This window comes from Cydia amplana, chromosome 25 (genome assembly GCF_948474715.1).
Source record: "Cydia amplana chromosome 25, ilCydAmpl1.1, whole genome shotgun sequence".
Classification (NCBI taxonomy): Eukaryota; Metazoa; Arthropoda; class Insecta; order Lepidoptera; family Tortricidae; genus Cydia; species Cydia amplana.
This window is the reverse complement of record NC_086093.1, coordinates 5,074,438-5,092,710: the sequence shown is the minus strand read 5'-3', so window position 1 is coordinate 5,092,710 and position 18,273 is coordinate 5,074,438. Positions and strand designations below refer to the sequence as shown.

The window sequence follows — 18,273 nt, the reverse complement described above, 5'->3', positions numbered from 1 at the left end:
GCGACACTCGTTGCCCAAACAACCCAAAATTGACGGGCTCTGCGAAGGGCCGCTATAAAGCTCTTAGAGGACTAGGAGTTGCGCATGAGGAGGCGCTACAACTGTCCGCAAAGAGCTTCGCGGAACTGAAGAAAATGGGGCACAAGTTCGGGTCCATACAATCCAGACCTGAGCCAAAATTGGTCAAACGGCCGCTCTCGGAGGAGAAGTCACCGCAGGGTAACATCTGCAAGAACCCAAGGGTGACCGTGACCCCACCAACCCAACCCCAACCCTACAACGAGGTCCTCAGCCAAGTCCGAGTCGGAATCAAGGACTCCAAGCCGATGAGTGTCGCGCAATTGGAGACCCTCTGCAACACCATCTTGCTAAAGATTGCGACTCTGGAGATGGACGAGGGACCGAAGTTCAAGGGGTACGCATACAAGCCAGGCTGGTTACTCATCACCTGTAGTGACCAACGATCAAAAGCCTGGCTTGAACAAATAACACCTTCCCTAAAACCATGGCCGGAAGCCAACCTCGGGGTCATCCCTGAAAATGAGCTTCCCAAGCGTAACATAGGGATGGTGTTTATCCCAGAGATAGACAACTCCAAAGTAAAGCAGTCGCTATCTCTACTCTATGCACAGAACCAGGGGCTGCACACAGAGTACTGGAAGATTCTCCACACTAAAGTCGAGAAGAGTGGGGTCATGGTAACCCTATCTCTAGACGACGTATCGGTGGAGACCCTACAGAAAAAGGGCCTAAAGGCAAACTTAGGTTTCCGAGAGGTCCAGTTTCGGCTAAAGGGCCAACCAAAGACCCAACAGCCTGAAACCCAACCCTCCCAAGACCCACCACCGCAGGATGCAAACCCTACCCCACCCACCACCTTATCCCAAAAGCCTGCCCGAAAGGTGCCTTCAGGTCCAAAACGGGCGGCTCCCTCGACACCCAGTCCCAGACCAGGACCATCGGGTTTGCAGCGGTTTCTCGCCAACCGGGGAGGACTTAGGGGCATTAACCGCCCAAGGGGCATAGGGGACAGAAGAGGCCACCAAGGGCGCACCAGTGCCAACCGCGGTGGCAAACAACAAAAATAAAAAAGACGCATTCGGGGGTAAGGGGGGTGATGTTCCTCCAGGCCAATCTCCACCACGCCATAGCGGCCACAGCGGTCATAGAGAAACTTTTTGGCAAAAATGGCCTGAACATCGCTCTCATACAAGAACCATGGATCAACACCAAGTCCATGGCAGCAGGACTGAACAGAGCAGGAAAGGTACTGATCTACGAAAAAGGAGCCAAACCGAGAGCCTGCATCGTATTGAACAAAAATATTAACTTCTTGCCTGTTACAGAACTATGCAGTGAAGATCAAGTAGCTGCCTACGTAGATCTCAAAGGGAGAGGAGCACTCAAGGTAATAGTCTGCTCCGCCTGCCTACCTGCCCGGAGGGAAGCAAGATCCCACAGAAGAACTGACTAAAGTGCTAGAGTACGCTCCATCACAAAAGGTGGAACTTATCGTGGGTTGCGACGCCAATGCCCACCACAACATCCGGGGAAGTACTGGAATCAACAAAAGGGGTGAGTTACTATCCTAATTTATCTTTACCAATTTGCACTTGTTGAATAAGGCAACACGCCCACCTTCGTAACCAGAGCTAGGCAAGAAGTATTAGATATAACCTTCGCTACTGAAAAGGCGGCAAGCTGCCTAGCCAACTGGCGTGTCAGCAGTGAAAACTCAATGTCGGACCACAGACATATTTTGTTCAGTGTTAAAGATTCTCTAGATAGGGAACCACTAACGCGTAGAAATCCAAAATAGAACGTCATGGGAAGCCTATAGGGCTGACCTCGAAAACCGTCTAAAGGATGTACCAAAATATGTAAAATCACCAGACTCTCTCAACCTAACAGTTAACCTAATATCTGAAGGCATACATAGGGCCTACGAACAAAGCTGTCCTTTGAGACTAAAACTACTAAGACTAACACAACGACGTGGTGGAACAAAAGGCTAGAAAACCTCCGTAGGTCCACACGTCGCATATTCAATAGGGATGATGACACATGTTGAATTTTATAACAAAATCTAGTAAAATAGATAGCAAACGAGCAATTTATCACAATAATGTGGATATTAAAATAAAATATTGAAAAATTACAAAAATACAGGACCTGAAAGTTTCAAAATTTATATATTTTTTAACTTCCAAAAACGATAAAAGTAAGGGTACCATTCGATTCCTTACATTTCATGCAATAAAATATTGTATAGCAACTATATACATAAACGCAATATTTCACCGACAAAAACGCAATTTTCTTGTTTTGTCCATACTACAAGATGGGTGATGGATGACGTCACGCCCTTGTATAGGGCGTTTCGCGAGTGAAGTGCGACTGTCGGCCTTTGACTACAATTTCTGACTTTTGTGTTACTTTAATGCAATGGGTCCCATATAGACATTTGATCCTAAAAACAAACCCGATCGATTGATACCATAAAAAAAAATTAGTCATGTAGCCTATTACTCGACCACGCCGAATGAGTGGGAAAGGTATCGTAGAGCGATGACTGAATATAATAAACTAATCAGGAAGGCAAAAAGGAGGTCATGGAGAATATTTTGTGAAGACATTGCCCAAACTCATAAAGGAGCACGAATTCACAAGATACTCTCAAAGACATCAACCAACTATATCGGTCTTCTTAAAAGACCAGATGGCACTTTTACGAACACAGAAGAGGAAACTCTAGACTTACTCAGAGGCACCCACTTCCCCGGCTCGTACACAACCAGTAACGCACAGTTATGCGCCCAAAGGAATAATCAAATCCGGTAAATAATACTCCAATAATTGCCATTTTCTAATAAAAATGCAGTAAAAGAGAATTATCAAGTATAAATTAGAGCCTAGTACTGATTTAAACTCACGATTTTTAAACATTATTAAATTGTACAACGGGACTTAATCGCGTATCTAAGTTTTAAGATTTACCTCCGACGTGCGCAAAACGTTCAAGCTGATAAACAAGACCAAGTGCGGGTAGTTCGAAAAACTCGCGCGGTTAGAAGATGCTGATGTCAACCAAAGAGAATTAAATCACTACGTGAGACCACGGGGACAACGCCGTCCTCGAAACGTCGGAGGTAAATTTTAAAACTTAGATACGCGATTAAGTCCCGTTGTACAATTTAATAGAGCCTAGTAGTAGTACAAAACAGTTCAAAAAGTAAACCTCATGTAAATGTATTAAGGGGAATGCTAATTAAACACATTGATTTAAGAAAAGTGTAGCCTAACATTTAAAAAGCTGTTAGTAAAACAAAATATTTGTTTGTGAAGATAGCAATTTTTTTCAGCGCAGCTAAGCAGTGGTATGCCTAAGACACATACAGCAACACATCAGTCCAACATTATTGGAGCACTGTTTGACTAAGCTAAGAGGCACTACAAACTAAAATGGTGCTAGCTGTATGTTCAAGGTAATAATAAATAGTTATGTCACATATTTTAACATGGTAATTTTTTGGGTTCCGTACCCAAAGGGTAAAAAACGGGACCCTATTACTAAGACTTTGCTGTCCGTCCGTCCGTCCGTCTGTCACCAGGCTGTATCTCATGAACCGCGATAGCTAGACAGTTGAAATTTTCACAAATGATGTATCTCTGTTGCCACTATAACAACAAATACTAAAAATAAAATAAAATAAATATTTAAGGGGGACTCCCATACAACAAACACGATTTTTTTGCTCAATTTTTTGGTGATGGTGCGGAACCCTCCGTGCGCGAGTCCGACTCGCACTTGGCCGGTTTTTTTCAGTTGTCTCAAGGTCTATCCTATCTATCTATTAAGCCCTTTTGTTCTGAGTTAGAGTATGTCTCTAAGCTCAGTGTGCCGCTTGGCAAAGGCCTCCTCTAGCTCTTTCCATTGGGGTCTGTCGTGGGCCACTCTTCTCCATTTAGGGCCCGCTGTGAGATTGAGTTCATCCTCCCATCTTGTTAGAGGTTTCTTGTTCTCTCAAGGTATAAAAATGATATCATATGTGTAGTTTTCGCCAGCCACCTGTAAGATGTGAATACTTTCATGTAGGAATTATTTAAAAATAAAAAAAGCTACAAGATTTTGATCTAGCCCCCATAACCCCAGTTTCCCAATACACTTATCTCTGATGGTTATAGTTGGGTAGTAAGACGCTCTTGTGGGGTTCTCTTATGGCCAAGCCTTTACTAGTTAATAAAACTTATGCAGTATTTTTTATATCCCAATCAATTAAAACTAACAATCAATTAGTAAAAGTTGAATAACTCTTGCTAACTGCGAACATAGTCATTCGCTGCCCGAGGCTGGCTCGAAGACATGTTTTTAACGTTTTGTGGGCTACTGGTAAGAGTTTTTTTATTACCTATTTAAAGTGCAGATTAACATAAGAGATTGGATAATATAGTAAGACTTAGAGACTTTTTTATTTGCTGCGCCCAAAATACATAATGTGATCTATAATTATATGAATATACCACCTCTGTAACCATTATGTGCAATAAATGTATTGAGTATTGAGGTAACTGTATTGCTTGTTTTAGTTTCTGAGCGCGGCGTGCGCGGACCCTGAGCCCAGCTTCGGATTTAATTTCCACAACGTAAGTAATAATTACCACACAAGGCATACATTTCTCAATCGGGATTACTTACGTAATTTATTTATTGCAATAAGGTCAATGTGGCTAATTCCGTCATAGAGACTATTCCGTCTCCGAGCGTATATTTCTTTGATTGCCATCGCAAGAAAAAAAATCCAGGATCTGCTTTTGATAGCTGAAACTAAAAGCAATTGCTGCTTTGTCGTTGAAATTATCAATTTTGTTCATTGAGAAAAATGCTAGTGGACAGAATATTCCCTATGACCGAATTAGCCACATTGACATTATCTGATTTGGTACCAATCACCATATATATATTTGGTTTTGGTTTGATTATCAAGAAGTCACCGTGTATCTTATGTGGTCATACCTCATCTGTCAACTCTGTGTACATACCAGGGATGTTACGGAGCTCCGTTTCCGTTAAGTCGGAACTTCCGTTTGGTATTACACATCCGTTTCTGTTCCGGTTCCGTTACTTTTGAAACGGAAGTTATATCGGATGTCAATGCTTAGCGCGGCAGCGGGACATGAGCGATGTACATCAAAAACAAACAGGTTTATACCAGTCATTCGCTCATAGCCCCGCTTGCCACGTGCTGCAGTAATTAGATGTTGTGGTTTATCCGTGTTTTTGAATTTAAAGTACCTATTCGTATGTGTTGTGTTGTGTAATGTATACCTACTGATAGTACTGACTCAGGCTCCGGTTCTGGTTCCGGTTCCGTTTTCGGTTCCGATTCCGTTTCTGGTTCCGATAAACTAAATTTAAAACATCTGGTTCCGCTTTCGGTTCCGATAAAACCACATCCGTTACATCCCTGGTACATACCTACATTTAAATGCCCTTTTGCCCTACTACCTTACCTTATACAATTAATACTTAATTTTTAATTAATGTACCTACAGTACCTACTACAGCAGCAGAAGTTGCTAAGCACGCCAAGTGTTCAAAATGATGTAGACGCGACTTTATTGTTAATAGAATAAGAGCGTGTCAAGGTAATTGTGAACACCTCGCCCGCTTAGCAACTTCTGCTGCTGACTGTACATATAATTTTGCAGTTAAAAGATGACATCTACGAGCAGCCCGTCAATCTTATGTCACCGAAGAAAGTCCCGCACATGAAGGTAATATGTGACGTTATCTATGAAAAGGGACCTTATTGTCGATGGCGCTTACGCCATTATTAACGATGCTCCGATATAAATACAATGCCGCGCGACGCCGTGCGGCGTAAGCGCCATCGACAACAAGGTCCCTTTTCATAGATAATGCCCCATATATAGCAAAGAGAATTTGAAATAGAGGCGGATTGTCAAAGTAAATTATGTAACCACAGTACATTCACTGCCATCTTTTGACAAAAGATTAAAACTGTTAGAACGCCATTTGACTTTGACCCTTATTCTTTCACTGATGTGTGTTAATTTGTTAAATATTGAAATTAACGCCATCTACTGGACAGTAGGCCATAGGTATGGTGCAATCTTTTCGAGAGATGGCGCCATAACCTTTGGCCTAAAATGCGCGTTGAATTTTCGAGTTTTTATATGAGCTCGGTCACCCAGATATTGCTTACTATATTTCTCTATATCTGTATGAGATTGGCTCAGGACCGGGATAAGTGGCGTACTCGAAGAGAGGCCTATGCTCAGCACTGGGCGATAAAAGGCTGATATGATGATGATGATATTTGTCTATGACTGGATGGCATGATGTTATGTAAGTTGTGACATGTGTTTGTGTCAGGGCATAGAGAAATATAAGTAAGACAAGAGTGCTCACTCCATACATCAGTTAGACTATTAATTTCAGTGTCTACATCTAGTATCGAGTAGCGGAACTATCAGTACTGCTACTTGACAATAGATGTAGCACCGACCGGAAAGTCTTATCTCAACAGCATAAGACTCCGGTCGGTGCTACATCTATTGTCAAGTAGCAGTACTGATAGTTCCGCTACTCGATGCTAGATGCTAATAGTCTTTTTGGTACTAAAACGGATGTATGGAGTGAGCAATCTATGTATTGTTAAAAACACGCTTTTATTAGGTCGACCTGTATGTAACTAACTTGTAATGGAATCTTGCAAGTTAAATTTGTCCCACTTCCCGGTTTCCGATTGAGCTGAAATTTTGCATACACATGTGAGTCGGGTGACAATGCGATATTATGGTACCATCGAGCTGATCTGATGATGGAGACAGGAGGTGGCCATAGGAACTCTGTGATGAAACAACGCAACCTAATTGTGTTAGGGGTTTTTAGAATTGTCTCGATGAGTATTAGTTGTCTGTCGTAAGAAAAGTACAGTCAGCGTTAAAAGCGTGTACCAAAAATGAAATTTTTGCCAAAAACTTATTTTCTCTATGGTCAGGGCGAGCTAGACCGCGGGTCCGAGCCGTGGGCGCCGTACGACATCGCCGGGAAAGCCGAGGAGCTGGCCGACGACGCGCCCGAACACAACAGACTTAAACGACGGGCCAAGGTACGCTATTGATACCACAGAACAAGTTAGGATGGCGATGCGACCAGGGTACGTGTCGCCGCGGGGTTTTGAGCAAACGCTCGCATGCTACTCGCCCGCGCTGACCGAAAATGCAGTAAACATGCCTTTTTGCGCCACATTAACGTTCAGATTAAGAAGTCAGACATCAAATCTGTCTAAAGGAGGCGTATCCATTCACCACGCACACAAGGCGCTAGCTAGTTTTTACTACCGTTGCGCGAGTGTTAGTAAATGTGGAGAGGAACGAGCGGCGACACCGGTTCCGATACTAACTGCGCGCGATAGCCGTTCTAACCTCTTTAATATGTTCTGTGATTGATACCATAGACACAGAATGAATAATAGTACTAGGTACAGAACAGGGATGTTGCGAATATCCGCATCCGCATCCGCAACCGCGAAACTTCCGCATTATTTTCAACATCCGCATCTGTATCCGGTATCCGCATTGGAACAGGTCGGTACAGGAACGTCTTAGCATCGGCGTAAGTGCTAAACTGCTAGGTAATTTAGTCATTAGCCAAAAAAACCTATTGCAAATTAGCAGTCAAGCGCGAGTTGAACTTAATGTACGGAACCCTTGGAACGCGAGTCCGACTCGCACTTGGCCGGTTTTTTTAAATAAAAATTACTAAAATGTAATATTTGACGTTTTGTATGTACCTATCTTGACATCCGCATCCGCGGATGTGAGCCTTTAAAAATCCGCATCCGCGTCCGCGGATGTCAAAAAATCGGCATCCGCAACATCCCTGGTACAGAAGATTCACTCTCTAACAAAACGCGTCTGTTACGACAGATATGACCGCTAGGATGGGGTAACAAGGTTGTTACTCGCTCGCTGCTTCTAGTTTTTGATCGTTCTTATTTTCTGATACGCGATAACCACTTGCATTTATTTTACCGGATCGCATTTATTTTAGTAGTTACCTATAGTGTTGTGATATGAAGCGCCCGCGGTTTAAAGAAAAATATTTGCTCGTTTAGACAATGACAAATCTTCTTTTTTATGTACCTACAGTTTTTGGTATATTACTTTTTCGTCTCATATCAAAGAACAGAACCATGGCTCGGAACCGGTTTTAAAAATAGCGGTTAATACCGGTTTATTTCGGTTTTACTCCGAACTTTTATAAGAACGCGAACGTTTAATGAACTTTATTTTAACCTAAATAAACCGGTTACAGAACCCTCCATTATGCGTGGTCCGACAATTGTTTAAATGCATTCAGTATCTAGGCAACGTTAGATAGCACAAAGATTATTTGCACACCTATAAAAAAGGTATTTTGAACCAAGAAACCTTCTCATATCATAAATTGGAACTAATATTTTAACTATAATTTGATACCTATACTTTTTTAGTATTCAAAGTTTGTTGTGTTCAAGATACCTTGAAAGTTCCAATATTTTTAAAACAATTTTTTTTACACATGTTTGGTTCAAAATACTTTTTTTATCTGTGCAGAGAACGCGCCGCTTCCTCACCCAACAAGGCCCTAAAATACGAGAAAGACCCCACCACTACGTGTACCCGGAACCCGTAAAAGATCGGGTTTTAGAATTCACCACGTCAACCAAAAAACCCTCTATACTACCGGAACAAATGTCACCCGGAGTTATCTTCAGAGTGCGTATGTCAGATGCGATTTTAAGAATCAAACAGCGAATGTACGAAGACCCGGAGAGACATATAGAATCAGATATAATCTATACCAATTTAATAAAAAAAGTTGTAATGGATGAAATCACTAAATTTCACAACTTGTTACTCATGTATAAGACGGATAAGAGCATTAAAGAGCATCTAGGCGAGTGTGGAGGAAGAATCTACAAGTTTATAAGTTATATGACTATAAAGGTGCATATATACTGTCTGTTTGATGCTCTATGGATAGATGGGAGTCCGTATGTGATTGGTGACGAGTATTCTGTGACGCCGGTGGAAGTGCCCCCAATGCTTCAGTGTGACGCGGCGGAATGTAACTCTATCGTGTTTGTGGATTCCATCACGGAGCCTAAGGATGTTGAGGAGTGATTTGGCAATAAATTGTGGGGATTTAGTTGGTTGTATCATTTATAAGTTTACTAGCGACCCGCCCCGGCTTCGCACGGGTTAAGAGCATCAACGTGCACACTAGCGCCACTGCTAAATAATCGTGATTATTTAAATTTAACGAAATATATTTAAAAAAGGGGGCCGCTACGTACTGTATCTTGTATTAAAGTACCTTTTGAATACATAAACTTAGTTTTTATGTTGGTGGATTCATCAATCTATGCGTCCAAAGTTAAAACGGCCGTTTTTATTTTGAGTTCACAGATCGACGAATCCAGCAACATAAGAACTAGTTTGATGTATTCAAAAGGTACTTTAATATAAGATACATCACGTAGCGGCCTCCTTTTTTCAATATATTTCGTTAAATTAAATAATCACGATTATTTAGTAGTGGCGCTAGTGTGCACGTTGATGGGCTCTTAACAAATTATACAAAAACCTTCCTCTTGAATCACTCTATCTATTAAAAAAAACCGCATCAAAATCCGTTGCGCAGTTTTTAAGATCTAAGCATACATACAGACAGACAGCGGGAAGCGACTTTGTTTTATAACTATGTAGTGATAACGCATGCTACTTATCTACCTTTTTAACTGACTTTGTAAGGACGTGCTACTAAATAAAGTAAATAATAAGTTAGGTGACTTTTTTCTTTCTGTTAAGTAGCCTTGACAAATTCTCTACCGGGAGGAAAATACTTTTACCTGATTGTTTAAGTGGCTACTGTTCCTCAGCCCACGAAGTACCAACGCAGCGGTAGCTGACGTTTACGAAACTTCATTAGGTATACATCTCTCTTGACCACCGTATGTATCACTCATAAGACTATATAACTTTGTTCCTGCACCAGGGTTTATACCACACTCATGGTGTGGATTATTTTGTAGACAAGTCGGCACTCTGCAGAAAAAGTTGCAACGCGACTGATGTTCAAATTGTTATTTGTTTTGCAAAGTTGATGTTTAACCTTGGTTTAACCACTTAAAAGTTAACGCTAGGGTTAAAAAATCAGCCTGTGTGTATATAAAAATAGTGAGGAATAACAATCATATTGATGCAGCGGCGGCGCGGACGCGTGCAGCGACGCCAGGGCCGCACCGGAGCTCCACCGAAAGAGGTATGTGGTTGACATACGTAATACTTACTGTAAATTCAAAATTGTATACTCTATGTATATAGGTCCTACCTCCCTATCTCCATCCTGCACCTTACAGCTCTTTTAGGTATGTTTTGAGCGATGTTAAAAGAAACTTCGATGTTTTTTAGGGTTCCGTACCCAAGGGGTAAAAATGGGACCCTATTACTAAGACTCTGCTGTGTGTATGTCACCAGGCTGTAAATCATGAACCGTGATAGCTAGACAATTGAAAACACAGATGATATATTTCTGTTGCCGCTATAACAACAAATACTCAAAACAAAATAAGTAAAATAAATATTTAAGTGGGGCTCCCATACAACAAACGTGATTTTTTTAAACCGTTTAAGGCCGGTTTTTAATTTGTTTAATCCAAAAACAAGATTACAGTGTAATAGTTATAGCACATATCTGCCAATCAGAACATATGTAAAACACGTGTCTACTTGTTTAGTCCATATTTATTAATATCGAAGCACCTCAAACAGTAGTTAAATAGTAGTAGGACTACCAAAATCTTGGGCTCATTTAGACGACGCTAGAACTCGCATGCGAGTTTCATTACATTGTGTCATTTGATCAGTCGGTTGAATTGATGTAACCTCAATGGTCCGCATTCAATGTAACTAAAATCGTATAGGTACGAGTTCGCGCGCCGTCTAAATGAGCCCTAAACCACAGTACACTAAGTAAGAACAGTAGTGAATCTAAGGCCGCTCGGCAAGTTATTTACCTACTCTTGCGTTGGCGCTTAGGGTTGTCACTTTTATTTTTAGTTAATTATTATTTGCGTATTATGAGTAGCACTAGGTTTCTATTTATATAATATAATGAAATGTTCTATCAATTTATAAATGAGGTATAAATTAAGGCCGGTAAGAGCAGGCAAATGCGAGCGTACTCGAATGCGCGCGATCACAGTCGCGGTACGGCCCACACTGCCGCCACCGTATTCCCCCGTATATTATGCTAAACACATTCAAGCCGGCAGCGGCACATTTCTATGAAGATTCACTACTGTTCTTGTACTGTGCCTAAACAGCTTGCACCTTTCCGACTTCATTGTTTATATAAATCCGTGTCTGTGGTAGGGGAATGGCAGCGCGACGACCGAAGTCCCGGTGGCGCGCCGCAGCCGACGCCGCCGCAAGGAGAAGAAACCTGTGTACGACACGTGGCTAGGACCCGACCAGAGGAGGACCGAGGTTCGTATACATGCAGTAACAGCAGGTACAGTCAGCAGCAGACGTTGCTAAGCGGGCGAGGTGTTCAAAACGATCTTGACGCGACTTCATTAAGAGAATAAGAGCGCGACAAGGTAATTTTGAACACCTCCCCTGCTTAGCAACTTCTGCTGACTGTATCTGTGGTAATCAAAGTCAGCGCCATCTAGTACCTAAACAAGCAGTATTTAATTGTACAGGATGGGAAGTTCGTGGAGATGCCCAAGGACCTGTACCAGGCTCACCTGCGGCCCGGGGTCATCTTCCGTATACACATGTCGGAGGCCATCCTTAAGATGCAGTACCGCAAGTAAGTCAACTTATCTTCTACTCTCCCCTTGGACTCTCGTCATGTTTGTGATTGCTGTGGCAGAATGCCGCTCTGGTATTGGACTCTTTAAGTCATCGCACACGCTGCAACACCTGATTTTACCTGACGCTGCAACAATCATCTGCTATAATGTTGTGGCCAATGATGATTATTGTCAACGAAATAGCACAATCATTGTTTTGCCGTAGGTTATAGTTACGTTCGATATGTTTTATAAATCAAGTTACGGTGCACCGGTGCTCCGATACCTAGACACACATTAGTAATTAGGAAGTATACTTTAATCATACTTCAGAATAGTACCTACCTAAAGTATCAGGTGAAATTTTCGGCTTAAGTTGATGGAGTGAATAATTTTCGGTTAAAAACAGACATTATGGAATGGGGTTGGCAACTGTCAAAGGTTTGTATAGATGGCGCCATCATAGCTTGCCCCCTTTTCTATGAGATTTGGTTTAAAGGGCTGGCATACAGAGCATTAAAAAAAACAAAAATTTGACACAATTCTAGAATTGACAGGGCAAGCTATGATGGCGCCATCTGCTAAATACTTCGACCGGCCAACCCCATTGTAATTTAAATAACTTTCAGGAGAAGATCTTAGATCAGCTCGCTCTTAAGCGATAAGACCGCCTGTTGTCTGCCTCTACATTTAATCAATTGTTCTTTTCTTGTGTATCTTTTTACTGAGGTGTGCCAATAAAGAGTATTCTATCTATCAGCCATTTTAATGTTAGCGTCCGTTTCCAGCATAGAGAAAACAATACAAGTGCTCACTCCATACATCAGTTTTAGTACCAAAAAGACTATTAGCATCTAGCATCGAGTAGCTGAACTATCAGTACTGCTACTTGACAATAGATGTAGCACCGAGCAGAAAGTCTTATGCTGTTGAGATAAGACTTTCCGGTCGGTGCTACATCTATTGTCAAGTAGCAGTACTGATAGTTCCGCTACTCGATGCTAGATGTAGACACTGAAATTAATAGTCTGAACTGATGTATGGAGTGAGCACTCTTGTCTTACTATATTTCTCTATGGTTTCCAGTTACGGCGAAGACAAGGACGAGTCCGTGATCGAGGCGGACGTGGAGTACCTCCGGCTCACGCGCAAGGTCATCAACGATGAGATCACCAAGTTCGAGGACCTGCGCTGGCTGGTCGGCTGGTTCCGGAACCGCTCGCTGCTGGTGCAAGAGCACGCCTGCAACACTCGCTACCTCGCCGTCGGTGCGTATTAATATTAGCGTCCGTTTCCAGTTACGGCGAAGACTAGGACGAGTCCGTGATCGAGGCGGACGTGGAGTACCTCCGGCTCACGCGCAAGGTCATCAACGATGAGATCACCAAGTTCGAGGACCTGCGCTGGCTGGTCGGGTGGTTCCGGAACCGCTCGCTGCTGGTGCAAGAGCACGCTTGCAACACTCGCTACCTCGCCGTCGGTGCATATTCATTACAAGAGGGTATTTGACTGTATCACTACATAGTATAAAACAAAGTCGCTTCCCGCTGTCTGTCTGACCCTATGTATGCTTAGATCTTTAAAACTACGCAACGGATTTTGATGCGTTTTTTTAATAGATGGGAATTTTGCGTGTCATTAACCGCCGCTTGCCGTAACGTACCCCGGATAAGAAAACAAACCCGGCCTTTGTTTCATAGAATACAAGTCTCCGTTAATACACCTGTTTTTGTCCGAGGAATGCTTTCAATAAGGAGAGTGATTCAAGAGGAAGGTTTATGTATAATTTGTTAACCCATGCGAAACCGGGGCGGTTCGCTAGTAGAGAAATAAGATAGCATAGAGTGCTAACTCCATACTCGAATATCAGTTTTCTTACCAAAACGTTTATTATTTTCATAGTCGACATCTAGCGTCAAGTAGCGGATTTATCAGTACTGCTACTCGACAATAGATGTCGCGACAAACGAAAAGTGTAATACTCAACAATTTTCAGCAAATATAACCGGATTAATGGGACCTCTTTTCAACCCCTTCTGCTTGTAATATTAGTTGTAAATTGTTGAGCAATACACTTTTCGTCAATCGCGACACTCGTGACATCTAGTGTCAAGCGCAGTACTGATAAAACCGCTATTTGACGCTAGATGTCGACTACGTAGTAACTCGCGTTTTGGTAAGAAAACTGATGTATGAGTTACCACTCTTTCTTTACTTATATTTCTCTATGCGAATAAGCTAAGAGGCAGTCAAATTTGCTACAACTTTATTTCCTTTTTCCAGGCATCCCCCCCACAATTTGGACGCACCCTGAGGAGTATATGAAACGCATGTGCCTCTTCGACAACGTGTACCTCGACCACATCCCTTACGTAGTTGGCGAGGACAGCTCTTTAATGGCTGCCGTCGCTCCCCCCGTGTTACACTGTGACGCTTCTACTTGTACCAGCGTACCGTTCATTGACAGGTGATTATAAGCTCAATATCGCTATAATTAAGGTGTAAATCTCTTCGACAATGTTCCTCGACCACATCCCTTACGTAGTTGGCGAGGACAGCTCTTTGATGGCCGCCGCCGCTGCCCCCGTGTTACACTGTGACGCTTCTACTTGCACCAGCGTACCGTTCATTGACAGGTGATTATAAGCTAAATATCCCTATAAATAAGGTGTAAATCTCTTCAACAATGTTCCTCAACCACATCCCTTACGTAGTAGGCGAGGACAGCTCTTTGATGACCGCAGTCGCTCCCCCCGTGTTACACTGTGACGCTTCTACTTGCACCAGCGTACCGTTCATTGACAGGTGATTATAAGCTCAATAACCCTTTAATTAAGGTGTAAATCTCTTCGACAATGTTCCTCGACCACATCCCTTACGTAGTAGGCGAGGACAGCTCTTTGATGACCGCAGTCGCTCCCCCCGTGTTACACTGTGACGCTTCTACTTGCACCAGCGTACCGTTCATTGACAGGTGATTATAAGCTCAATAACCCTTTAATTAAGGTGTAAATCTCTTCGACAATGTTCCTCGACCACATCCCTTACGTAGTTGGCGAGGACAGCTCTTTGATGACCGCAGTCGCTCCCCCCGTGTTACACTGTGACGCTTCTACTTGCACCAGCGTACCGTTCATTGACAGGTGATTATAAGCTCAATAACCCTTTAATTAAGGTGTAAATCTCTTCGACAATGTTCCTCGACCACATCCCTTACGTAGTTGGCGAGGACAGCTCTTTGATGGCCGCCGTCGCTCCCCCCGTGTTACTCTGTGACGCTTCTACTTGCACCAGCGTACCGTTCATTGACAGGTGATTATAAGCTCAATAACCCTATAATTAAGGTGTAAATCTCTTCGACAATGTTCCTCGACTACATCCCTTACGTAGTTGGCGAGGACAGCTCTTTGATGGCCGCCGTCGCTCCCCCGTGTTACACTGTGACGCTTCTACTTGCACCAGAGTACCTTCATTGACAGGTGATTATAAGCTCAATAACCCTATAATTAAGGTGTAAATCTCTTCGACAATATTCCTCGACTACATGCCTTACCTGGTTATACTGTGATCAAAGAGAATTTGAAATAGAGGTGGATTGTCAAAGTAAATTATGTAGACAGTAAAACTGCCTTCTTTCCATATATGCTTCTTCTTCATCTAGCTTGCTCGACAGAGCCACTTGACTTTGATCCTTATTCTTTCACTGATGTGTTAATTCGTCAAATATCAAAAAGTAACGCCATCTACTCGACACTAGGCCAAAGGTATAGTGCAATCTTTTCGAGCGATGGCGCCATACCTTTGGCCTACTACTGTACATAGTTTACCACCAAATAAGTAATCTGAGTACGGTAGTTGTCAAAACTTCACAATATATTTCACTAGCGACCAGCCCCGGCTTCGCACTGGTTATCAAATTATATATAAACCTTTCTCTTGAATCACTCTATCTATTAAAAAAGCCGCATCAAAATCCGTTGCGTAGTTTTAAATATCTAAGCATTAGGGACAGACATACAGCGGGAAGCGACTTTGTTTTATGCTATGTAGTGATGTATTCACTTTTCTACTTTAGGCTACATGACAAATTTTCATTTATGGTATTCAATCAATCAGGTTTGTTATTAGGATCAAATGGGACCCATTGCATTAAAGTTAAAGCAATACAAAAGTCAGAAATGAATGATAGTCAAAGTCCGACAGTCGTACTTCACTCGCGAAACGCCCCTAACAAATCGCTATGTGAACGTGATGTAAAGGTCACTGAGAGCGCATCTTGCATTTTTGGCTGTGAAATATTGCGTTTATGTAATAGTTGCTATACAATCTTTTTGGATAAAATGTGAGGAATCGAATGGTATCCTTACTTAGGTATTTCGTTTTTGAAAGTTATAAAAAACTTTAATTTTGAAACTTTCAGGTGCTGTATTTTTGTATTATTATTTCCATATATTTTTTTAATATCTACAATATTGTGATAAATTGCTCATTTATATACTATCTATTTTACTAGATTTTGTTATAAAATTCAACATGTGTCATCATCCCTATTACAGCGTGATGTTCGATGAGAAGCTAGAGCGCACGAACGTCCGCACGACGACGCGCTGCCAGGCGAGCTGCCGCGCGCACTGCCGCAACGACGCAGACTGCCTCAAGCGCTGCTCCGACCGCTGCCTGCGCGCGGAGTGATTCGCTTACAATATTATATATACTTGATTATAGAACCTTGTTTCATTTTTACTACCCGTTCTTACGAGACGAGAAAAAGGTGACGCCGTAATCCGCAATATCTGGGAAGAGTAATGCTGTGCTGTCAGGTGATTGCCGCGCGCACTGCCGCAACGACGCAGACTGCCTCAAGCGCTGCTCCGACCGCTGCCTGCGCGCAGAGTGATTCACTTACAATATTATATATACTTGATTATAGAACCTTGTTTCATTTTTACTACCCGTTCTTACGAGACGAGAAAAAGGTGACGCCGTAATCCGCAATATCTGGGAAGAGTAATGCTGTGCAGTGCTGTCAGGTGATTGCCGCGCGCACTGCCGCAACGACGCAGACTGCCTCAAGCACTGCTCCGACCGCTGCCTGCGCGCAGAGTGATTCACTTACAATATTATATAAACTTGATTATAGAACCTAGTTTCATTTTTACTACCCGTTCTTTCGAGACGAGAAAAAGGTGGCGCTGTATGTGCTGTGATAAGTAATGCTGTGCTGTCAGGTGATTGCCACGGGCACTGCCGTAACGACGCAGACTGCCTCAAGCACTGCTCCGACCGCTGACTGCGCGCAGAGTGATTCACTTACAATATTATATAAACTTAATTAAAAAACCTAGTTTCATTTTTACTACCCGTTCTTACGAGTCGATAAAAAGGTGACGCCGTAATCCGCTATATGTTCTGTGATAAGTAATGCTGTGCTGTCAGGTGATTGCCACGGGCACTGCCGTAACGACGCAGACTGCCTCGAGCGCTGCTCCGACCGCTGTCTACGCGCAGAGTGATTCACTTACAATATTATATAACTTGATTATAGAACCTTGTTTCATTTTTACTACCCGTTCTTACGAGACGAGAAAAAGGTGACGCTGTATGTGCTGTGATAAGTAATGCTGTGCTGTCAGGTGATTGCCACGGGCACTGCCGTAACGACGCAGACTGCCTCAAGCACTGCTCCGACCGCTGACTGCGCGCAGAGTGATTCACTTACAATATTATATAAACTTAATTATAAAACCTTGTTTCATTTTTACTACCCGTTCTTACGAGACGATCGAGAAAAAGGTGACGCTGTATGTGATAAGTAATGCTGTGCTGTCAGGTGATTGCCACGGGCACTGCCGCAACGACACCGACTGCCTCAAGCACTGCTCCGACCGCTGTCTGCGCGCGGAGTGATTCACTTACAATATTAAATATAGTTTGTCAAAGGACTGTCTCATTTCAAACATAGTCGGAGAGAATTGTACTATCATTGTCTTACACTAGTACTAGCACCCAAATAAAAAGGATCACCTACAGTTTTTTTGTTCTTATACTGGGTCAACCAAATCTTGTCAGTAAATAGGAACAAAAAAACTATACTCATCCTTTTCTTTTGGGTGCTAGTACTAGTGTAAGACAAAGATAGTATGATTCTCTCTGTCTATGTTTGAAATCAAACAGACCTTTGACACACTATATTTACTGACAAATTTGGTTTGACCAAACTATACATATAAACTTAATTTATAATTATGAAACCACAGACTAGACTTTTTTGGGTTTGAAGAATTTTTAAACCATGTTTTTAAACTCATATGACCTCCTCCTCCTTTAACATTTGACAATTATGTAAAAGAAAAAAAAATCGACTTGTCATAAAAACGAGCGTTTTCGTTTCATTGTGCAA

General features: G+C 42.4%; 1 protein-coding gene across 1 annotated transcript; it reads left to right on the top strand.

The window, feature by feature from the left end:
- The first annotated feature begins 4,300 nt into the window (after positions 1-4,300).
- Positions 4,301-16,597, top strand: LOC134659676 (uncharacterized). Its single transcript, XM_063515361.1, has 10 exons — positions 4,301-4,390; positions 4,588-4,644; positions 5,710-5,775; positions 7,026-7,136; positions 10,280-10,336; positions 11,449-11,562; positions 11,781-11,890; positions 12,960-13,141; positions 14,157-14,340; positions 16,430-16,597. Exons 1-10 carry the CDS (start codon positions 4,364-4,366, stop codon positions 16,563-16,565), a joined length of 1,044 nt encoding a protein of 347 aa, XP_063371431.1. The 5' UTR covers positions 4,301-4,363; the 3' UTR covers positions 16,566-16,597.
- The last annotated feature ends 1,676 nt before the right edge of the window (positions 16,598-18,273 follow it).